This window comes from Trichomonas vaginalis, chromosome II (genome assembly GCF_026262505.1).
Source record: "Trichomonas vaginalis G3 chromosome II, whole genome shotgun sequence".
Lineage (NCBI taxonomy): Eukaryota > Parabasalia > Trichomonadida > Trichomonadidae > Trichomonas > Trichomonas vaginalis.
Window position 1 is genome coordinate 22049493 of NC_067204.1, and position 18600 is coordinate 22068092.

The 18600-nt window shown below is 29.4% G+C and overlaps 6 protein-coding genes and 2 pseudogenes across 8 annotated transcripts, besides 2 other annotated features; 1 reads left to right on the forward strand and 7 right to left on the reverse strand.

The window, feature by feature from the left end:
* Positions 1 to 46: 46 nt before the first annotated feature.
* Positions 47 to 1214, reverse strand: TVAGG3_0588470 (protein serine/threonine kinase protein; the record flags this gene model as incomplete). Its single annotated transcript, XM_001322124.1, has 1 exon — positions 227 to 1174. One exon carries the CDS (start codon positions 1172 to 1174, stop codon positions 227 to 229), a length of 948 nt encoding a protein of 315 aa, XP_001322159.1.
* A 3458-nt stretch (positions 1215 to 4672) lies between these two features.
* Positions 4673 to 5299, reverse strand: TVAGG3_0588480 (uncharacterized protein; the record flags this gene model as incomplete). The annotated part of the gene is made up of 1 exon (XM_001322125.2): positions 4673 to 5299. The coding sequence occupies one exon, from the start codon at positions 5297 to 5299 to the stop codon at positions 4673 to 4675; it is 627 nt and encodes a 208-aa protein (XP_001322160.2).
* Positions 5300 to 5426: 127 nt separating this feature from the next.
* TVAGG3_0588490 (uncharacterized protein) lies at positions 5427 to 6508 on the reverse strand (the record flags this gene model as incomplete). The annotated part of the gene is made up of 1 exon (XM_001322126.2): positions 5427 to 6508. A coding segment is annotated over one exon (1082 nt), but the record flags the coding sequence as incomplete, so codon positions are not given.
* A 2549-nt stretch (positions 6509 to 9057) lies between these two features.
* On the forward strand, positions 9058 to 9816 carry TVAGG3_0588500 (uncharacterized protein; the record flags this gene model as incomplete). Its single annotated transcript, XM_051239397.1, has 1 exon — positions 9058 to 9816. The coding sequence occupies one exon, from the start codon at positions 9058 to 9060 to the stop codon at positions 9814 to 9816; it is 759 nt and encodes a 252-aa protein (XP_051097221.1).
* A 911-nt stretch (positions 9817 to 10727) lies between these two features.
* Positions 10728 to 18600: part of a mobile genetic element that runs on past the window's edge.
* On the reverse strand, positions 12233 to 13159 carry TVAGG3_0588520 (uncharacterized protein; the record flags this gene model as incomplete). Its single annotated transcript, XM_051239398.1, has 1 exon — positions 12233 to 13159. The coding sequence occupies one exon, from the start codon at positions 13157 to 13159 to the stop codon at positions 12233 to 12235; it is 927 nt and encodes a 308-aa protein (XP_051097222.1).
* Positions 13524 to 14823: a mobile genetic element.
* On the reverse strand, positions 13604 to 14727 carry TVAGG3_0588540 (annotated as a pseudogene). The gene has a single exon. A coding segment is annotated over exon 1 (1124 nt).
* On the reverse strand, positions 14984 to 15916 carry TVAGG3_0588550 (Prim-pol domain family; the record flags this gene model as incomplete). The annotated part of the gene is made up of 1 exon (XM_051239399.1): positions 14984 to 15916. A coding segment is annotated over one exon (933 nt), but the record flags the coding sequence as incomplete, so codon positions are not given.
* TVAGG3_0588560 lies at positions 17331 to 18291 on the reverse strand (annotated as a pseudogene). The gene has a single exon. A coding segment is annotated over exon 1 (961 nt).

Genomic DNA, 18600 nt, shown 5'->3' on the forward strand with positions numbered 1-18600 from the left:
AAGAAGTGAAAAAAAATTTTTTATGAATATCTTTATTTGATTATTTCTACAATTCATTATTAAAGTACCTGGAAATTGTAAAATAGACAGAAAGTCTGAAAGATATATTCAGATAAAAAAAAATAATTATTGTTCCATTGAAAGAAAAGTAAAAATAATTTAGTAGTAAGTACATACATATTTATTTGTGCTTGAGACTACCATAACATTTCACAATATCATGGAATCATTTGAAAAAATTATGATTTAAAGCTTCTCTAGCTGAAATTCTCTTTGCAGGATCCAATTCCAGCATTTTAGATACAAGATCCATTGTATCTGGTGTTATTAAATGATTATTTCCAGGCATTCCAAATTCATAAAAACTTCCCGAAATTTTTCTATTAGTTTTGAAAATTGGATTGTATTTTCCAACAAATTCATTCCACGAAGCACTTCCGTATGCTTTTATGAGGTTTTCAATCATCATATAATCATTCTTTGAATTCCAATGATCTTTAAGTTTTATCATTATATCTAAACATGAGAGGCCAAGTGACCAAACATCTACTTCGCAGTTATAGTTTGAAACATTGATCGCTAGTTCAGGAGCCGTGATATGAAAACATCCAACTCTTGGATTCATTGGAACTCCTTTTCGGTAAAAGTCTGAGAGACCAAAATCAACGATAGCAAGTTTTCTGTTCTCGAAATCAGTTAAAATATTTGCTAATCTTAAATCACGATGAATAACTCCATGTTCATGGATATCAGCTAATGTTTCTAGAGTAGTTTTAAGCCACCATCTGAAATCTTCAAGTGTTATATTGCCATTGTATCCGGATTTTGAAGAAGGATGATATGAATAAATAATTGTCGGATATGATTCATTTCCTATGAATCCGTAAAATCTGAGCACGTTTGGAACGTCTTGCAATGCTTTTAAGGTGTTTATTTCTTTGCCAAGATATTTTTTACTATAAGTTACCAAATTTTTAACCGCAACTGCAGTTCCGTTTGAAAGGTACGATTTATAAACTGATGAATAATGTCCTTTTCCTATAAATTCACTAGTATTTTGAAAAGAAAAGTCTTGAAATTCAAATTCCAACTTTTTATTGAAGAATTCTGGTGGGTAAAGTCTGCTTGCATCCTTACAGCCACTCCTACAACCTTTATTTCTTCCAAAAAGCATAAATCCTTTTGAAACAAACAATGAGAAAAACATATCAAGCACTGTCAAATTTGGTAAAAACTTTCATTGATTTCTGAATTAATAATTTCATTTCTTAAGCGCTCAGTGTTACATTTGCAATATACTGAAACATTGAAAGATTTACAAGAATAGACCTATTTATAAATAGGTCTAATATATTTTCATTCATTATTGGACTTTACATGAATAGACATAGGACTTTTGTAATAAACTATGTAGATATCAACTGTATAGATATATGTATCCTCATTACTAGTAATTAGCAAATCTATTGGATGGAAACCCAGATTTGGAGATTGCAATATCCTCACATATGTTAAGATTAATTATTAATGAATAAATCAATTTATGTGAATAGTCAAACAAAGGCAATAGCCAGAATCATTAAAATAGAAACTAATTCTTACTTTTATTGTAATATAATGGCCATATCTATCATTAACTAAATAAGTTCCCAAAACCACCAAAATTGAAGATAATCGATTAAAATTTCATCATCTTTGAATTCAAATCTTTTACTTTTGGATTTATAATTTCATTCATGTAAACTCCTTAGATAATGTTTTAATTTGAAATGACAGCTTTAATGTGCATGGTCGCAAATCAAGTTTAAGATTGCATATTAGTATCCGAAGTAGTGTGTTATTTATATCATTATATATTGTTCTCAATTTCATTACAAATTTTTCCCTCAAGAACAGAAAAGGTGACCAAACTATTTTTTGAAAGTCCGCCATAACTTTAATGGTACTATTTCAGCGTGTACAATGAATACAAAAATTCTAAGAGTGCCACATAAAATAGTACTTTAGATTTGAGTTAATGCTACCAAGCAAATGTTAAAAAGATGACTTTAGTGTTTTGATAATCAAAGATTAAAATCATTATTGTCTAAATCAATAATCATAACGACAGAAGTTAATGTTTTTTCATCAGTGCTTTAAATCCACTTTTAAAAGTATACCTCAAAAATCAAAATATCAAAAAAAATTGGCCGATAGGTTTGGCTTTAATTTTTGTCTGCTTTTATGATTTGATATGAATGTTATAATTTTAAAAGTTGAGCCAAATTCACCAATAGATTTTTGAGATTTGCAAATACTCAATAATTTTCAGCGTGTTATCTTTTATTAAAAGAACTATTTGGTTTCAGTATCATATAAATTGATATTTACTTTCTATTTGAACCTTCATTTAGCTAATGATTTAGTAATACAGATTTCATCTAATCCTTATAAGAGAATTTTGAATTTGTTATAATAAAAAAACAAACAGATATAGCTTACACTTCTATAATAAAGGTACCTTTTATAGAAATCAGTATGAAATGTGTTGTTTGACACGTAAAGCTCTCAATTCATTATAACATGTTTGTCGATTTTTATATATTTTTCGCTTTCATTATCTATGATATTAAAAATTATGTCATCAGAATGTGAAATAATTAAACAAATGCCCTGCGGGAAGTATTTTATACTAGAATTTATAAAAAAATCACTGTACGTTTAGCCTACTGGTTATGTCGTGGGGTTCAAAGGCAATATGTTCAAATCAGTAAGCACCCAGTTTTTTATTTTTTTATTTTTTTTAACAAGGTGAATATAACTTTTGATCGAAATCAATGAGTTACATATCCAATATTAGCGTTTAATAAAATCAAAGATTATTGACTTATATTTTGAAAGTAATCTAAGCAGAATTTAGATATCCAAATTCTAAATATCTTCATGCTTAGATGCTAGATAATATATTCTTATTTGAAAAATTTATAATGTTATTATTTTCTTATTTGATATTTACTACAAGCAGAAAAGCATTTATATTGTAAATTAACAGATTATGATAATTATACTCGTTTTTATATGTTCTTAATGAAGAATATCAAACGTATTTCTATGAGTTTTAAAAAATGAAAAGTTTTAATATGGCTAATATATTTATTATCATTAATAGAATAAAAAAGTTTTTTTTCGCATATCACTCGATGATTTACCTTCGAGTTTTGATAAATTTCGAAAAAATTTAAGGAATGCTCTTTGAATTTCTTTACCTATAAGCATATTATCTGCCGTATTATTTTTCGCTAATTGTAGAATTTTATTTAATTTTAATAATTAACCTTCTAAGCTTATTGAGAGATCACATTGTATATTTGATACGTAGTACATATGCTAAATCTGTGAATTAGATTGTAAGATATTGAACAAACGTTCTTAAACATTTTAGATTTTAGGGAATTACTGAATTAAACTATATTTCTTATATGATATCTTCATGTTTGGATGCTTTGGGTATAATTTATTGGGCTTTTTCTATCCAAATGTTTGGCAATGGTAACCCAATTTCTAACAAATTTATGATGGAAAAATTTATGACTTTTATGGAGCCGAAAAAAAGCATAGAATGAATAAGACTATTAAAGATAAGCTGTAATTTGATTGTGAATTTTAAGAAAAGAATTTGGATTAAAATTTGAAATTCTTTTTTTTTTGAAAATTAGCCGATGATATGCTTAAGCTAAAAATTACTAGAAGCGGTGTGATATAATTTATATAAAAAAACTCATAATTGCCATTATTATTGGTACATATAAAGTCAAATTATAATTTGCAGTTATGCTTTAATCAAAATCTATATTGAAACGCTTTGTCACATCCATTAAAAAGGCTGTCGCATATAAATCCAAACATTTGCTTGGTATGTACTTTTCCATTTTAACGTCCTGATTGATATAAGCATGTTTTACACTTTAAAATAGTAATTATGACAACCTGTACACCATAGAAGTAGGCTATAACAAGAAAAATTAGATTGACATCGAATAATTTCAAGATTTAGAAACAATTTGTAGCTTTCTCAATTATCTAGAGTTAAAATTCATTTATAATGAGGTCATATATTTTAATTATCTTGTAATCAATGTTCGAACATTACCATTAAAGGAATTTTTACTTTAATTAAATTTAAAAAATATAATTTGTGACTAAAAATAACAAACAAGTTTAATACAAACAAAATAGTATACAAATATACAAAAGAACTATCATTTAACGAATATTTCAATCTGAGATTTGAAATTTATGATAGTTATAATAAAGGAGCTCTATTTTGAGAGCTATGCAGCGAAGTAGAGTGTGGTTACATGACTATAATTCACTTTGTTTTCAATTGTCATTGTGCGAAGTGTACTCCTTAAGATTTGTGAAAAATTGCCTTTATTTATGAGATCAACAATGTGTTTTGGATGACGTTTCGCATTTAGAATAGCAAACTCTAGATTCTCATATGTGATCCCGTTATGAAATCTACTTAATGTATTATGAATGTATGTTTCAAAATCGCTGAATTTGTTTGCCTTCTTGGCAAAATTTGATGGTAAAATGACATTTTCTGGGAATAATTGAGCAATATGGCTTTCTTCATATAATGGATCATTTTCAAGAGGATCAGATTTGTCATTATGAGGATCTAAATCGTTTAATCCTTTCTTGCGTGATTTTTTTTGGTTGGGTTGTCAAAAACATCTTTTTTGACAGATAAACGTGAAAAAATACTATAACCTGAAATTGGATTTGATATATGTGTTGACATTAAAATTTTTGAGTGAAATTGATTAATTTCATTCACCCAACTAAGCAATACATCAACGCTGGAATTACTATTATATCTAAATCCACATTTGGATAACAAGGCATATGCATATTCTTTGCACATTTCATATTGACGTGAATCTTGACGCATTGTGTAAATGTCTTCAAATGTAATACCAGCTTGATAGTCACGTGAATGGGTTTTCCAGTCAATATCGTATTTTTTATGAATTTTGAGTGTTAAATTACATTCTGCAATAGATGTTTCGGTTGTTGACAAATCATACTTAAAATGAGCCATGACGCGAAGTAAACCATTCAAATGTTCTTCCGTCATGGTTGTCAAATGAGAAAAATTGAAAAATGTTGAATTAATACTGAAAAAATATTGGAAACAAATGATTGTTGCTGTAAGATGCTTTACAACTTCCCAAGTTCCCATATAATAGACCGGATAAATGTTTCCGTCTATTTTGACAACACCAAGATTTGTCTTAATGTGACGGTCTCTCATTTGAATGCAATGATGTACCAAGAGCAGATATGCAAACCACATCATTTGACATCTTGTGTCAGCATTAAATGCCTCATTTCGTATGCTTTCATACCAGAATGCAAGTGGAGCTATGAATAATGCTTCATTATAATAGTTTTTTTCTAGAAGCGCCTTTACAGCTCTAATTGAAAATATTGTGATCGGATATTTATCTTTTATCCTTCCCAGAGGTGAAGTATCATTAAGAGCATCACCTAATTCGATTGCATCTCTGATCTTGTTAACATCAACAATTGTATTCAGATCAGATGGATGAACTAAAAGCTTAAGTGTTGCATCGAGTAATCTGGTACGTTCAAGTTTTGACATATGTATGAGATCATTAATCCATACAACTTGATCTCCTTTCTTTAAGATAGCAGTAGCTCTTTTAAATATTTCTTCGGGATCATTACCTTGCAAAATTTCATTAATAAATTCATCTTGATGCTTATCATATCCGGGATCTCCATCAGTAATGATGACTCTAACTCTTAAGTGCTTTCGTATTTCTTCGATTGCTGCATCAATTTCGTGGATAATTCCACTTGCAAACCCATTGGCATGTTCTATAACATGTAATATAACATTTGGCGCATCAAAATTTAGGGGCATACCAAGAAATATGAATAAGTATTTGATTTCTTCTCCATTTTCATCAACAGGACCTTTTTGGTCTTTAGAGGACCAGGTAGAGAGTGCAACTGCATCTATTGCTATTGCCCATTCATATTCAGGTGTATTTTCTACGTGATAGTTCATGCTTTCTAACATTCGCGGAATGAGCTCAGCATGTTTAACAAACTGTTTCATATTCATTATGTCTTCATGAAACCTATTGTACAATGTTACAGGCGTAGGAAAAGGTAAACAAAATTCCAAGAGAACATCATATGCTGCTGGTGATTTGCTATGTATTAAGAATGCCAAATCTACCAATTCACTTTCACCTCCATATCTATAACCTCTTTTATCTTTTCTACAAATGTTTTCCATAATAGTATGTATAATATTTCTTGTAAATTCAGGAACATGTTCCGGAAATTCTGTATTCCAGTAAGTTCTGTCTTGGTGATCATCGTTGTCTTCTTCTATTTCCTTTGTTTTTCTTCCAATATTCTTATTCAACAGACTTCTGCGCATTTCAGCCTTTATTGCGTCTAAGTCTTCTAGGTAGGCTTTATACATATGCATTTTTCCGGTTCCTGTATACGGGAATACCTGAACATCAGTTTCAAATGATCTTTTGTAAATTTGTTTTCGAATATCTTGATTAAATTTAACTAAAAACGTTTCTCGGTCTCCTTTTATTTCAATTTCAAGTTCTTCAATCTTCTTTTTAAGTTCGTTGATGTCTGAGAGAGGAATATAGAATCCAACATTCATTAACTTTTTGAGAGAATGTCAGACCAATCTGAATAAAATAAACTTAATATTTTCTATAATTTCATACTAGAATAGAATTGGTAATGATATTTAATATCTTTTTGCTTCACTTGTAGAAATTATTTTGAAATTAATTTTTTGTAATCGACAAGATACAATTTTGTTATGACCAAATGTTGTCACTACTAATTTAAATTCCATTTACAACAGCTACTTTATAAACATCCATCCAAAATTGAAGATTCCTAAAATTTCAAAATGGAAATATGCAATATGAATGATGAAATCATATCCAATAGTTATGAAATTCATCATACATAAGATAAAAGATAGAAAAATAAGCAAATATGAAAATTTAATGCATAATGATATGTGAATAACTGTAAAATTGCAAAACCACATCAGCATCAATTATTGGCATAAATATATATTCTTTTGATTGTATATGCATTTCTGTTTTGGAAATAACTTTCAGATTAAACTTGTTAAGCCCATTCATAGATAATTTGCACGAAAACAGTTCTGAACAACTTAGAAAATGGTCTTTGTCTAACTACCAGAAATAATTTATTGATAGAAATGTCTTTTAAAAAAGAAAATTTCATATTAGGCATCCGTAAAGGTTTTTGTTTGAATGTTGGGGTTAAGGAGTGTAATAGTCAAGATATTAGATAACTAAGTGTATGAAGTTGTCATCTATGTTGATAACAGCGGAAAATTAAAAATAATTATTAAATCATAACTTTTTGTCTCATGAAAACCATAAAAAAGTATAAAACTAAAGGTTTTTGCATGTGAACTATAGAAAGCTTTAGATTCATAAAAACTAGATTTTTTTTTATATTTTGATTTTTGAGGTATACTTTTAAAAGTGGATTTAAAGCACTGATGAAAAAACATTAACTTCTGTCGTTATGATTATTGATTTAGACAATAATGATTTTAATCTTTGATTATCAAAACACTAAAGTCATCTTTTTAACATTTGCTTGGTAGCATTAACTCAAGTCTAAAGTACTATTTTATGTGGCACTCTTAGAATTTTTGTATTCATTGTACACGCTGAAATAGTACCATTAAAGATATGACGAACTTTACAAAAAACAGTTAGGATACTATAAATCTAACTGCCAATTTATACACTTTCGGCTAAGGAGAAACATAATAAATTTGACGCTTTTCTTAGCAAGGAAGCCATATTTTTGATTTGATATCATTTTTTAATACAAATTTATATGTGTTAATGCGGGGGTAAACGATAAGCGCAATTACTTTTAGCAAACATACTTTGAAAACCAATATGCTATAATTTTATATTATAATTTGAATAAAAATTGTAAATTGTTAGTTCTTGATGCAGCATTCAAAGATAATAACAAGATAGAACGATTTTCAAAAAGGAATGTTTGATTTTATCATTGAATTAAAATAAAATTCTAATAGTAATATATATGTCTGTGTTATAATGAAATTGATGGTATACGTTAGCACCAAATTACATATGCTAGTAAATACAAGCCACATAAATAACATTTTAGTATGTCTGCAACCTTTTTTTTTTGAATCATGAGTAAGTAAGAATATTTTTGTAACAAAATGATATCATGTATCGAAAGAACATACTTTATTGTTGTATCCTCTACTTTTCCAAAGATTATTGTATCTCAAATCTTAATTCTTTAGATGGTAAACAAAAACATTCATGCAAGAGACATTCCAAGGAGCATATTACACTGTAGAATCTTGAAAAAGTTGGAACTAATTAATTCACTCCAGAGGAGCAATGTTGTATGCATTCAATTTTAAAATAAAAAAAAACTATATATTATCGAACTTAATACTTTGGGTTTTCATATCTATATACTTCTTCCAATGAACTAATTTCCAAACAAAGCTCTTGAAAAATCTTTAAATATAAGATGACTTTTGCTTATATTTTTTGATTTCTCGATAAGTAGTAGTATATGAAGGGTTTAGTGACTTTTTTTGTAAACGTAAGAATTCATACAATATTGAACGATTTTGTATCATTTTTTTTAACATATGAAGTAAAAAATGTATGTTTCTTACGGTTTTTATTCTTACATTTTTGAATAAATCAAGATTTAAAAAATTTTCAAAATTGTAAGACATTTACACTCAACCCATACATGATGTAATAAACACATTAAAAATAATTAACATTAATTTTAAAATAAACTTCTTACGAAAAATTAAAACTTAGTTATGTTTATTATTTTATTTTTTATTTTGTAAGAAATGAACGGAACAAGATTCGTGACTGTGAATCAATTAATGGATCATATGGTTACGATGCAATGAATACACAAAATTACGCAAAGACTAAAATAATGAATGCACAGAAGGCACGCGTTGCATGTATGTCAAATAAGTTTAAAAACATAAGAGAAATAGGAGAGGATACATATCAAGTGATGCTCAAAGATAGATTTTATAGATGTGAAACATGTTTACAAGAGGCATTCTTTACTTTAGATAATGCTAAATACTGGTATTTGGTTTTCATTTATGATTTTATGTATAAATGCATGAATGTTAATCGTTTTCATTTCATTGAAGGTGATACTGATTCATCTTATTGGGCAATCGCTGGTGATCCAAATCTTCCTAACACTCAAGCATTTCAGGCGATTATAACCGATAAACAATTTTATGATAAAAACATTTTCAAATTCGCACCTTTTAATTTCTTCTGTTTTGATGAGAAATTTAAACCTAAATTAAAGAATAAAGTTGAAGAAAAAGCACATGAGAAGAAGTTATTGGGTTTAGCAATTGAGAAACAAGGTGATAACATGGTTGCTTTATGCCCCAAGTGTTATACATCATTCAACGATTCAATTGATGGAGGTGATTTTAAAAAGATTGCACAAAAAATGAAAGGTGTTAGTTTACGACAAAATAAACAATTAACACCTAAAAATTATTTGGATATAATAAATGATAAAGTGATATTTGATGGTCAGAATATTAATTTACAACTTAAAAACAGGACGATGACTCGCTTAACAATCGGTAAGACTGCATTAACAGGAGCACACACTAAGGCTGTATGTTGTGAAAATGGATGTTGTATGCCATTTATTTAATATAATTTAAAATTTTATTTTTAAAAAAATGGGATTCACAAATGAGACAAAAGGAACCGTTAATAATGGTTTTGATTCTTGATCAAAGAGGTGAGCACCCTTAAAACACTTATTTTATTTTTATATAAATGGATAATGTAGATTTAAAAATTTTAATTGATGATTTAGTACTTAATCAAAATTTGCTTACTTATTATGAATTAAAAGCATATCTCCAAAAATATGATAACAATATAACGGGTGATGATATGGAATATTATTATCCATATTATAAAAATGAAATTTTGAAATATCATGATAAAATAATTTCTAAAATTAAAGACAAAATTAAAAATAATGAATATATAAAGGGAAAAACTAAATCACAACTTAAACAATTGAAAGATTTCAAAAATAAAGTATTAACAGAAGAAGATATTGATGAATTATATAATTTATATAATCCTGAGCCGCAAAAACCAAATGTTCAACAGCTAAAGATGCAAAACGCCCAGGTCCTTCAGACCATAAATGAAGCACAAGCTTTAATTTATGATTCATTAGTTAAACCACATTCAGCCCGATTTTTAAATGAAGATCAACTTTTGGAATTCATCCTTCAACATAAACTCGAAGCGGGAAAGTATATCAAACCTTTATATACAGCATATTTAAAACAAATGAATAGAATACATCCAGAATTAATGAAAGGAGGAATGAAATCCAAAATCAAAGCAGATAAAATTAAACCACTTGCAACACCAAAACCTCCAACAGTAGTACCTCCTCCTCCTTCAGTTAATCCTTCATCATTCACTTTATTATATCCATTTCAAACATTTAAGAAGCAAAAAGATTTTAAAAAGGATTTCAAGATATTAAATAAACCAATTGACCCAAAAATTCAGCCATTAAAGGAAAAATTTAGTCGCCCCTCATTTGCACTATATCCATATTCATACGAAATCGATCATTTAGAATATTCAAAAGGAAATGTTACTTATTTATTCGCCATTAACATTAACACTAGATATTTATATTGCATTCCAGTGAAAGGGAAAACAGAACAGAAAACAAGAAGAGCTATTCAATACTTACTAGATCATGAAAGAGTAGATAATATAAGGGGTGATGGTGATAAAGGATTTCAGGCAGCTATGGCTCATTATTTTCCACAAATTCATTTTTACTTTTCATCCTTTCCATATACGTTTCATAATAAAATAGTTGATGCGGTAATGAGAACTCTTAGAGATGCGTTAGGGGTTAATGGTCAGATATACTGGGATGGAAATCATGACTCCATCATACAGCAGTTAGTATATTATTACAATAATACATGGCATAGAACTATAAACATGAAACCAGTGGAAATGAAAAATGAGATTTCAAAAGAATGGGAATATATTAGAAAACAAATGGAAAGGTTAAATGATGTTAAACGTGAACAAATTAATTCAGGGCTCATGAATTTTAAACAAGGGGATAAAGTTTTGATTCATCTCGATTATGGAAAAACTGATAAATCAATGACAAAAAGAAGACGAAGATTTGACACAATAGCTGAATTTGTTAGATATATTAACGGCAATGCATTAGTTGAGGTTAACAATAAATTAATAGAAATTCCGATTTATTTTATTACTCCATTATATTTAAATAATATTTAATTTTTTTATTTCGTAAGAAATGAGTGACAACGAAGCAGCCAAGAGTCCTGACGATGAATATAAAAAGAAACTAAACAAAATTAAATCAAAAATATGCTATTATAAAAAGAAACCGCAATGTGGTGAGGTTGAAAACGATAAAGAAATAATCGAAAAATTAGAAACTTACCGTTCAATCCTTAAACTGAGTGAAGCAAAAATAAAAGAATTTAATAGAATAAATAAATTGGTTGGAAGAGATGAATTTAATAAAGATGAATTTTTAAACTCAATCCAAATTTAATTTTTTCAGTGCTACCATGTTACCGGGTGCTACCAGGTAATTTAATTTCTTTTAAAAATGGTGACAACATGACATTTTGACAACAACACGAGAGGAAGGCATTCATGAATTATTTTTGAAGAACTGAAGGTGCTACCATGTTACCGGGTGCTACCAGGTAATTTAATTTCTTTTAAAAATGGTGACAACATGACATTTTGACAACAACACGAGAGGAAGGCATTCATGAATTATTTTTGAAGAACTGAAGGTGCTACCATGTTACCGGGTGCTACCAGGTAATTTAATTTCTTTTAAAAATGGTGACAACATGACATTTTGACAACAACACGAGAGGAAGGCATTCATGAATTATTTTTGAAGAACTGAAGGTGCTACCATGTTACGGGTGCTACCAGGTAATTTAATTTCTTTTAAAAATGGTGACAACATGACATTTTGACAACAACACGAGAGGAAGGTAAAAATAAATTCAAATCATACTTTATAAAGCTTCATTTACAGGTATTTCATCATCAGTAAATGAATCCTCATTATCGTTTGGTTCAACCTGTTTATATAATCCTTTCATTTCTTCTTTCAAAACATAACACCATGTTTGTTTACCATCTATTCTTCTATGTTTCCTATCACATTTATCCTTAATACTCATTTGAAAATTTTTGTCTTTCATGTCTGATGGTTTGCAGAATAGAGCATTTTTACATGTCATACCTGCACACAATTCATCATAATGTGTATTTATCCATACATCTAAAGGATTTGATGATAATTCAATTAAATCTTGTTTGGCTTCAGTCATCGGTATGATTCGTACATTAAATGATGAAAGGTCATAATTGATAAAATACGTCAGTAAATTATCATAAAATTCCTTTGTGCATGAATTCATCAAATTCTTGAAGTAATCAAATTGACCCTTGAATTTACCATTAACTCTTAAAACTACATATCTTCTGTCTCCAACTTCAATTTTGACAGGGTAAACGTTGTTAGTTACGAAAATGAAGTTTGCAACATTCTGAGCTGTTCTTCTGGGTTGATTCTTTTCATTAATTCTAATCTCATTATCCGTAATAATTGATTTCAAAGCGTTGAAGTTTGCGAGTCTGTCTTCACCTACATTCTTGAGTTCATTAAGTACAAGAAACATTTTATTCTCAACTACTGAGTTGAAATTACCCGTTAGCTCACCTATTTCAGTAATGTTTTTACATGAATAACCAGCGAGAAGTTCAGAAATAATGTCTGTGAATCTGTTTTTACCTGTTCCCTGAAGTCCTTTCAAAATAATTGCTGTTTCATTCTTGATTCCAGGATGTTGAATCATTGATGCAATCCAGCCGAGTAGGTATTTATACACTTCATCATTATTATCACAAATGGCTTCTTTAATGAAATTCATAAACATCTCAATTTTTGAGGAATCAGGCTTTTCGAGAATGTTGTATTTATAACCTTGAAACGTTGAGAAAACATCGGGGGAATTAGATTTAAAGCAAACACCCTTAACGGTTAATGAGGATAATTAATTTAATAGTACATCCCATGCTGTTATTGTTTTACCTTCTTCATTAAATAATTTAATCATTTTAAGTGACTCTTTCATGTTTGATTGAAGAACGAATGATATTTGATTCATTTTGTCGTGGATATTATAGTCCTTTTGAATGAAATATTTGTTTCCACAATCTACAAAACGGATTACACGTGATAAATCCTCAATTACTTCAGAACTGTTTTTATACTGATGATTTTCAGCCTTGCGTCTAATATAGGGTGTCCAAAGGTGTGTTTAGCACAAACCTGAATACTGCGAATAGAAATAAACAAGTTACATATATATAAAGTTTATTTAAATATAATCACCATTGGATTCAATCACGCGTTCGCAGCGATCGATCCAGGCTTCAAAGACACGCTTTAAATCATCATGAGAGAAATTGCTCAAATTGCTCTCTTACAAAATTTTCAAGATCATCTGGACTCGCGAATTCGCGTCCTTCAGCTCTCTTTTTTAGCGTGCCGAATAAATAAAAGTCAGAGGGTGCAATATCAGGTGAATAAATTGGGTTTGGAACAACTTTGACATTGTTTTCCACCAAGTAATTCATTACCTTATGACTTTTGTGAACTCTTGAATTATCAAAATGAATTGCAAACTTTTGTTTTTGTTGTTTGATTTCTCAAACTCATCAGAATTGATAATTTGAGTAAAGACATTGTCAATTAGATACTGAGCATTCATCGTATTAGGTTTTTGAAGAATATCAATTGCGATGATGCCATTCACCCCAAAAAAACCGACAACATCATCATTGGTGTGTCAATTTTTTTCTTCGGGAATGTTTGCGGATTTTCATCCTTCGGGATCCACATGATTTTGGCTTCTGTTGCATATTGAAACCAAGACTCGTCCCCTGTTACTAAAAAGCGAAACTTCTTGATTGATACGCACCCAATATAGAGAGGAGCTCTTTCGAGATTGGACTCTAGATTTTTTTTGAACTGAATTAAGGTTGTGCGGAACCCAACGTGTATACGCTAGTTTGTAGTTCAAATAATTGTGCAGATAATAACTGACTGTTGTACGTGGTATCTTTGTCATCTCCTCTATCCTTCTGAGTGATGCTCTTGGGTATTCATCTAGCGCTTGAAGAATTGCTTTGATTTTTCTTTGATCCGGCGATTTTTTGTCAATTTTTATGATGGGCGCCTTTTTGTTCATGAAGTGATACATCCTAACATGATACGTTACAGTGGAATAGCTAGGAGCATCCATACCGAAGCATTTTACCAATGTCTCGTAGATTTTTTACAGTCTTTGCATTTTTTTGCAAGAGCGAGGATGTTTTCTTTATGATTCATTAAAAAAATGAAAAAAATCCCGCCAAAATTTCCCGCGAAACCGCCTCTTGTCTGAAAATTCATTTTATATCCCGGCATGGCGCCAAAATACAACTTACTCATCATATACATATATTCATATTTTTTATTATATATTTATAATCAGCATATATCTCCTTTAATAGTCTCATATAGAGCGCTGTGCTAAACGCACCTTTGGACACCCTATATCTGTTATCAAAAACGAGTCATCAAGTTTTATATCAAATGTTATTTTTGGCTTATGTAATAAAGGCAAAACATATTTATCATAATATTCCTTTTGATATAGTTTTAGAATCTTCACCAAAACAAATGGAGAAGTCATTAAATATGCATATCTATTACGTGCTTTTTCAAAATTACTTTTTGCATTTTCTGTTAAATTGCAGAAGTTATAAACGTTGTCGTATGCTTCATTAATTAAATGATTAGGTAACGAATTAATTGCTTGAAACAGTGTGAATAATGTAACTTCTTTTTCTAAATTCATGTTTCCACCGTCATTATGTACTTCAAAATCACACATGCCATCAACTATGCTTTGAGCTAGTTTATCGTCAATGTTTACATCTTTGTTTTCATTCATGATAGTTTCTTCGTTCTTTTGTTCAACTCTTACCTTAATATTCAAATCATTTAATATATCATTCACTGTTCTGGTTAATGTTGAATCATAACTTCCACGAATGAATGAGTATGTATTGATTGGTTCTGTTGCATTCTTGCGAACTCTTGAATCAGCCATAACCACTAATGAACGCTTTGAATCATCCATTGAAGTCATTATATCAATATCATAATCATTACAGGAATAACATTTAATCATTCTGTTCGAAACTGAATAGAAGAAATTAGTGTTGCAATAAATGTGAAGACCTCCTGAAGCAGTTTTAACGATAACATCTTTATCCGAAAGTTTTGATAAAATGTCTTTTCTAACTGTTTCTTTAAGTTCATCATCGTATGATTTATTGATATCAACATCTATAATCGTTAAATTTGATATTTTATTTACTAATAAAGCCATACCAGTTTTCCTTCCTCTTCCTCCATCATGTTTGAGGTAGTTATGTAAATCAATCATGTTTTCACCAATTCTTTCGTTGAGGGTTTTAGTTTCTGCCACAACTAATTCCTCAACTAATGAATCAATAACTTTTTCATCAGAAACGATATAGTCACTGTTGTTGTTTGTTGCCACAACTAATTCCTCAACTAATGAATCAATAACTTTTTCATCAGAAACGATATAGTCACTGTTGTTGTTTGTTGCCGTCATTTATATAGGAATAAAAAAATAAAAATAATTTTAAAACTAACTTTATTTTTGGGCTGCATCATATTTCCTGAACTGTTGTCAAAATGTCATGTTGTCTCATTTTTTCAGAGAAGTTAAATTACCTGGTAGCACATGGTAACATGGTAGCACCTTCAGTTCTTCAAAAATAATTCATAAATACCTTCCTCCTGAACTGTTGTCAAAATGTCATGTTGTCTCATTTTTTCAGAGAAGTTAAATTACCTGGTAGCACATGGTAACATGGTAGCAGTGAAATAAAATTTTGTTATCAGTTATTTTATCATCATTTTATTAACTTCATCTTTAGTTAATAATTTGAATGGATTCGCTAATGTTCCACCTTGAGTCACAACACTTGCCCCGGCTAATTGTGAAGAACCTGGGATAAGTACTCCACGAAATGATTTCATTGGTAACATTAATTTAGAAATAGTTGGCTTAATTAATTTTGTCATTTATGATAAAAATAAAATTACATAATTTAAATTTTTTTCTTTCTCATTTTCTCATCCTGTTTTGGTTTCAGCAACTTTTCAAGTTGTTGTCTTGTCAGTAACTTGAATTTGAACTTTGGATCAAATATTGGGTTTCCATCTGTATCTCTTCCAATAACACCATATGGTAGAATCTTCATTTATACTAAAATAAAAATTTCAATTATACCGTTCGCTCTTTTGGAGCTCAGGACTTTCAGTCCGTTCTAATGTTTGTTTCACAAACATTGAGCGTTCATTGAACTCTATACCATGCGTAAACTGTCATAAATGGTGGCATGTATTCTTTACTTTGTCCCGTTGTTTGTGTATATCCTGAAACGAAATGTGTATGGTTTCCTTCTCCCTGAGTGTCACTCCAGTAACAATTTATAGCAAACTTAACGTCATCTTTAACATCATATCCTTTACCTTTTGTCATTCCTGACCAATCCCAATATCTATGCTTATGCCAACCCGCTTGAGATGTACTTAAATCTATGTAGTGACTGTGTGCAGGTAAATTTTCACCTGTAATCGTTTTACTTCCCCCTGTTTCCTTTGAAGAGTTTGCACAATACAAAAACCTGTCGACTATTTGTTCCCATGCACCAACACCAAACATTACTTGAGGACCTCTTGCATCCATAGATGTATAAATAGAACCTACTGGGTTCATTAAATCAAACATATGAGATATTATAGGATTGTCTCTTTTGAACTTAAAATATAGTGCAACTATTTCAGGTTTCTTCTGGTTTGTGTCAGAATATTTTTTATAATATAATCTTATGTTTTCAGGGTGGGTAAAATCTTGACTATAATATTTATTTATGTCATCTGTATAATAATATACTATTCTTGTTTTTTCTATTGCATTATATCTTTTATATCTATAATAATCTAAATATAATGTTAACTTTTGTTCATCTACATGTGGTGTTCTGACATCATCTCCATAGTCATAATAATATGGTGCTGGAGCTGGGTCAGGCAATGTCATATCTGCCATTTCATAAACTCTTAAATATTTCTTTTGTTCGTCTTCATATAAGTTTAAGTAACAGTTGTTGTAATGGAACTTTAACTTGTGTGCCATCATTCTTTTTATAACTTACATACATTTCATTGTTATTTTTCGGAATGAGTTTACACCGTGTACCATTTTTTAAGGACTGTACAAACTGCCATCTAAAATATTTATTTTCTTCATTGACAGAAAAGTCACCAACAATAGTTTCAATATTTTTTGTTGTTCCTATCAAACTTTGGTATATTTCATTAACATATTCCTTATCCGCTTTCTTCTCTAACTCATCATTAACATAAGTTTTATCTGCTTTAAACTAAACATCCTGAAACCCATCCTGTATCAGCTTTAGTTTTAAAAATCTTCGATGTCCATTCATGATACCATTCAACCCTTTCTTTAATTTCATTATCTTTTTCATCAACATAAAAAATTTGCCTTCTTATTTAATTCACTAGCCACATATTCCTTATCGCTTTCTTCATTATGTCATTTAGGAAACCTTTTATGAATTCCTCATTTAAATTAAATCTTCCAATCTTCAAAACTTTGGGAAATGCATTTAATGCGTAATATCTTTGTTCTTCTGGTGGAATTGATGTTATATCATCCGTTATACCTTTAATTTTAGAATTCATAAATAAAATTTCTTTTATATTTGATATCACTGCACCACCTTTGCAAACGAATTCGAAATGGTCATTTTTCAATACTATCTCCAAATCTCCATATTTCAACCTTTGCGTTTGTTCTGCCGTCTTTGAATTATATGCATATATGGCGTATGTAATGGTCTGAAGGGCCTGGGTGCTTTGTGCCTTAAGTTGTTGTGGTTGCTGTTGTTTATTCATTTATTACGATTTAAAAATAAATATTTAATCCGTTATCTCATCAGCTATTTTCTCTATTTGAAATTGCCATAATATTTCATTCATAAATTCTAAATCACAATCAAATAGGTCAGTTATTCTAAATTTAATATTTGATAAATCTTTTGAATGAAGAATAAATGAATTCCCGGATAATTGAAACGGATATGATAAAGAAAATGTGTTTAAGTTGATGGATAAAATGTTTTGTATTGATGGGTAAGAGTTAGGGTCTAATGTTTGATGTGAAAATCTCATTGGGGTATTAACTTTATCACATTTGATTAAAAT